This window comes from Bubalus bubalis, chromosome 3 (genome assembly GCF_019923935.1).
Source record: "Bubalus bubalis isolate 160015118507 breed Murrah chromosome 3, NDDB_SH_1, whole genome shotgun sequence".
Classification (NCBI taxonomy): domain Eukaryota; kingdom Metazoa; phylum Chordata; class Mammalia; order Artiodactyla; family Bovidae; genus Bubalus; species Bubalus bubalis.
In genome coordinates, this window is record NC_059159.1 from 156,349,034 (window position 1) to 156,355,053 (window position 6,020).

A 6,020-nucleotide genomic window follows, 5' to 3' on the forward strand; every position below is an offset into this window, starting at 1 on the left:
ACATATATATGCCATGTTGGAACCATTACTTTTAGGTACTTAACAGATTTTTATCAACTTTAATTCTAATGACAACTTGACAAATAAGTATTGCTTTATCCTACTTTTCCATTTGAGACTTAAAAATTGAACAAATTACCAAACTTATATCTGGGTTAAATGATATGGTGATATATTTATACTCCTACATTTAAAAGTAGTTCCTCCAAAATCTTATCTGGCACTTTCCATAAGAACTCTTGGAACATTAGTAGCCTTGACCGTGCTGCTGTGTAGATCTAAGATGTTTTGGATTTCTTAAAGCCTTATATCTATCACCAATACAAGTAATATTAATATAATATCTCTGCTCTTTCTTATTCCTGTAAGTGTTCCAAGAGTCAAGCACATTGCTTCAGGATCTTGAGATGAAATCATCCTGGATTTAGACTGAGCCCTAAATCCAATGACTGAGGCCCTCATAAAAGAGACACACAGAGGTGAAGCTGCGTAAAGACAGAAGCAAAGGGACTTCCCTGGTGGTCCAGCGGCTAAGACTCTGTGCTCCCAGCATAAGGGGCCCAGGTTCGATCCCTGGTCAGGGATCTAGATCCCACATGCTGCAACCGAGTTTTCGTACTGCAACTACAGATCCTGCACTACAACTAAGACCTGGTGCAGCCAAAAAATTAAATAAATATTAAAAAAAAAAAAATACAGAAACAGAGACAGGAGAGATGTGGCCACAAGCTAAGGAACACCAGGCACCCCCAGAAGCTGGAAGGATCTTCCTCTCTAGCCATGGTAGGGAGCACGAGCCTGCCAACACCTTTATCTCAGACTTCTGGCCTCCAGACTGTGAGAGAATCCATTTCTTTTAAGCTACCAAGTTGGTGGTAATTTGGTTTGGCAGCACTAGGAAACTGATACAGTATGTCTGTGCTTCTATATGAAACATGGGATTTTTTTGTGTTCCCCTAATCCCTCTAATGGAGAAGGCAATGGCAACCCACTCCAGTACTCTTGCCTGGAAAATCCCATGGACGAAGGAGCCTGGTAGGCTGCAGTCCATGGGGTCGCAAAGAGTCGGACACGACTGAGCGACTTCACTTTCACTTTTTACTTTCATGCACTGGAGAAGGAAATGGCAACCCACTCCAGTGTTCTTGCCTGGAGAATCCCAAGGACGGGGGAGCCTGGTGGGCTTCCGTCCATGGGGTCACACAGAGTCGGACATGACTGAAGTGACTTAGCAGCAGCAGCAGCAGAGGGTGGTGTGGTCCCTGTCAAACATGCTCTTGAGACTTTTAAACAAACAAACAAAAAAACCAAGAGTCAGGCACAATACTGGAAGTGAAGATGTGCTGAAAATCTACATTATAAATGTAAATTTTCCTGAGTCATGTCCTTTTATAAACCATGAAGGTGAGTGACATGGACACAAAGAAATGGGAAATTACTCAGCTGTGACTGAATTCTTCCTGGTGGGGCTTTCCCAATACCCAGCACTCCAGTTTTGTCTGTTCATGCTCTGCCTCATCATGTACATGATCATCTTCCTAGAAATAGCCTCCTCATTTTCATCAGCATACTGGATTCTTGCCTCCACACTCCCATGTATTTCTCCCTTGGGAACCTCTCATTCTTAGACATCTGTTACACGTCATCATCCATCACCTCAATGCTCATTAAAAGCATTGGGTCTGAGAGAAAATCCATCTTTTTCATTGGCTGTGCTCTGCAGATGGTTGTCTCTCTTGGGTTAGGCTCCACTGACTGTGTCCCCCTGGCTGTGATGGCATATGATCAATACGTGGCCATCTGCAACCCCCTAAGGTACCCCATCATCATGAACATGGTGCTGTATGTGCACATGGCTACATGGTCTTGGATCATAGGTTGTCTGACTTCTCTATTACAGACAATTATAACAATGATATTGCCTTTCTGTGGTAATAATATCATTGATCATATGACCTGTGAGATCTTGGCCCTTCTTAAATTCATCTGTTTGGCTATTACCATCAATGTGATTATCGTAACAGTGACAAATATTGTTATACTGGTGATTCCTGTACTATTAATTTTCATCTCCTATGTTTTCATCCTCTCTTCCATCCTGAGAAGTAATTCTGCTGAAGGGAGAAAAAAAAAGTCTTTTCTATACTGTTCAGCCCACCTGACTGTGGTCATCTTATTCTATGGTTCAGCCCTTTTTATGTACATGAAGCCCAAGTCAAAGGACACAAACACTTCTGATAGATAATTGGACTGTCTCATGGAGTGGTAACCCCAATGTTGAACCCCATCATCTACATCTTGAGAAATAAGGAGGTGAAAGAAGCTGTGAAGAAAGTCTGAGTCAACACTTGCATCTATGGAAAATGTGAAAGGACACGAGGCATATTATATCCTCAGTATGGGACCAGATCAGGTCTTCTGTATTCTGAGATGATGTCATAGAACCTGGTGTCAAGAAAACTTACCAGCTTATAAGTCCAAAGATGAGATTCCCATTCTTTTAAACACAGAATGTTCATGTAAACCTTCTGAACACTGTCTTGTTGGCAGAGTTTTTAATTGTTTTCAGCTCAGGCAATTGGGCCCATATAAAGCACATGGCTTTTCTCTTCTCTCTCTTCCTTTCTCTGCTCTCTTTTCCCTATTTCCTCCTACTTCTTATCCTTTCCCCTCCTCCATCTACTTTCTTCCTCTCCCTTTCCTCCAGGAATGTTTACACTTCCCTACTTTCTGGTTTTCATTTGGTGGCTCAGTGGTAAAGAATCCACCAGCCAAAGCAGGAGACACAGGTTTTATCCCTGGGTCAAAAAGATCCCCTGGAGAAGGAAATAGCTGCCCACTCCAGGATTCTTGCCTGGGAAGTCCCATGGACAGAGAAGCCTGACGAGCTACAGTCCATGGGGTCACAAAAGAGTTGGACACAACTTAGCAACTAAACAACAACAACTTTTCTAAAATTTTCCATCATTCCTCTCTGATAATCTTTCATGCTTCTGTATTGCTTAAGCTGTCAATACACTTTGCCCACAAATAATAGACATAAACCACCCAAAGCTATTATAAACTATTGACTATATTCCTTATACTGTATACATCCCTATGACTTGTTTATTTTATAACTTGTACTTTATACCTCTTAATGGTTGTTGCTACTCTTATCACCAGGAATATCCTATTGAAGTCATTCTTATCTAATATAATATTGACTTCAATAAAAGAACAGACATAAAATCTCATAAATATCCATATTCAAAAGACCACTATGTTTAATACCTTTGCTTAGGCTTACAAATAATGTAAAGGGACTATGATCAGTAAGAAAAATAAACCAATATTAAATATTATTGCTCTTGGTATCTATTAGCTATTAACTTCACATGGGTCCTCATAAGTCCATTTTCCTATTTAGTTACTGCCCTGCTATAAGATTGATAGTGTTTATTTACTTCCTTCTTGCATGAGAATACACACTTCTCTCAATAAAAATGGATGGACACCTAACTCAAAGTGTACTCCTATATAGGATTCTTCCCAAAATGGTAAGTGAGTGAGCTCCCCCTCAAAACTAACTACAGCTTCTACTCTTACAACCACAGGAAAGAAATTCAGGAAGTTTTTAAAGACCAGCATTTCTTCACAAGCAATGATTTAGAAATACTGAAGTCTAATCCACAAGCACCTTGAGTGATATGTAACATTTGTGAAAATACATCAAACATGATCCTACTTTGTTCTCCTATAATTTATTCTCTGCACAGTAATTAGACTGTTGTTTCTAGAAAAGTATATACTGAAGTTCTGCTGCTGCTGCTGCTAAGTCGCTTCAGTCGTGTCTGACTCTGTGTGACCCCATAGATGGCAGCCCACCAGGCTCCCCAGTCCCTGGGATTCTCCAGGCTAGAACACACAAAATCAACCTATGGTATTTTAAAAATCAGAATAGTGGTTGCCAATGTGGGTGAGTGGATAAAGCAAGAATTAACTGGGTCAGAACATGAAGGAACTTTTCTGAGGCTATGTTTATGTTCTGTATTTTAATAGGAATTTGAGTGACACAGGTGTGCATCTGTTAAAACTATTAATATTATGTTAAGATTTGTGAATTTAATGTATGCAAATTTTAAATTAAAAGAAAAAATTGTGAACAAATATAACTTTAAACTCTAGTTAATAATATATATGCTGAAGTATTTAGGGGAAAGGGTAATGATTCCCACAGATTATTTTGAAATGCATCAAAAATCACATGGATTGAATGGAGGGACAGAGAGAGGAATAGACACACAGCATGAGATAAGCAAATCTAGTCAATATTTGTGGCACAATTTAGTTGGTGAGTATTTGATCCTCAGTGTAAAATATTTCAATTTTACTTCATGTTTGAAATTGTCCATAATATGTATGGTGTTGGGAAAAAATTATACAAACACTGTCAGGAATATAGCTCTTGACTAAATGTATCAATGAATAAAGCAAAGGCAGAAATTGGATCAAATATACTGTCATTGTAAACTCTCTTAATCAATTTAGGAAAAAGTTCCACTATTCTAAAAAGGAGAACTTTTTAACAGGTTATTTACAACGCTTACAAGAGGGAAATTAAAAATAAATGTTAATGGTCCCAGTGAAACTTAATTTACTACAGTGAACTCTTGTTAGAGTTCAGTTGCTATCCCTGGGGGATGGTGTAAGGAGAGGAGAAAGAAAAGAAATATATCAGAAGATTTACCAGAATTAGGTTAAAGGTAATAAGGAAAAAGAAAATAGCAAACTTTTTTGGCATGATGTGTTGTTTGCCATACTCCTTCATGTGCTCTTCAGTAATTTTGATTCCCCGAGAATATCAGATTGTACAGATCTTAACAAGAGAAAGCTCATTCTTTCTACAGCATTTATTCTGCAATTCCACAAAATTTTAGACGCCACTACCATATATTCACATGATAATCACTTAGTAACAGTGCTATTCTTAAAACAATCAATTTACATAATCATTCAGGACTTCCCTGGTGGCTCAGATGGTAAAGCGTCTGCCTACAGTGCGGGAGACCTGGGTTCAATCCCTGGGTCAGGAATATCCTCTGGAGAAGGAAATGGCAACCCACTCTAGTACTCTTGCCTGGAAAATCCAATGGACGAAGGAGCCTGGTAGGCTACAGTCCATGGGGTTGCAAACAGTCAGACACAACTGAGCAACTTCACTTTCACTTTCATTTTTCCCAGAAACGTTTTGGTCTAGAACTTGACTAAAAACTTAAGAAGTTTATGTTCATTCAAACACTGTAAATTGAGTAAATGATTTCTTTCCTATGCTATTAATTTTCCTATAACAGATGTGACACAAACAATGATTATAAATGTGAAGGCACTATAGGTTAAAGACAACATACATTAATAGTGGCTGTATTATAATAATGATTCAGGTGATTAGAGAATATAAGTTTTAATATGTATGCCAAAAGATTGTGGCTCAGGATGGCAAAAAATCTGCCTGCAGTGGGGGAGACCTGGGTTGGATCCCTTGGTTGGGAAGATCCTCTGAAGGAGGGCATGGCAACCCACTCCAGTATTCTTACCTGAAGAATCCCCATGGACAGAGGAGCCTGGTGGGCTGCAGTCCTTGGGGTCGCAAAGAGTCAGATACAACTGAGTGACTAAACACGCATGCAATATACACAATATTATATAAAAATGGAGAATGAAACATTACTTGATACAATGAACACTATTGGTATTCGTGATAAAGGACTATTAAAAATAAATCTTATGCCTGTGATCAAAAGGTTTGAATTTCAAAGCATTCTGAAAAATAAATGTACTTCTCAAAACTGAAGAACAAATGAAACAAACTATTGAAGTAAATCAATCAACAATTACATGACAAAGTCTATGCATCACACTGATCCTGTTTCAGATGGAAATAGTGTCTTCATAAGAAATAAATGCACACAGACTTGGATATCTATGTGTTTAATGTCTTAGATTTTTTTCATACAGTAGTGTAAAGTTCAAGAACATAA

The 6,020-nt window shown here is 38.5% G+C and overlaps 1 protein-coding gene across 1 annotated transcript; it reads left to right on the forward strand.

Moving 5' to 3' along the window:
- The first annotated feature begins 1,427 nt into the window (after positions 1-1,427).
- Positions 1,428-2,369, forward strand: LOC112583964 (olfactory receptor 13D1). The gene is given in 4 exon segments (XM_025282158.3): positions 1,428-1,539; positions 1,542-2,237; positions 2,240-2,332; positions 2,335-2,369. Coding segments are annotated over 4 exon segments (936 nt in total).
- Positions 2,370-6,020: the final 3,651 nt, after the last annotated feature.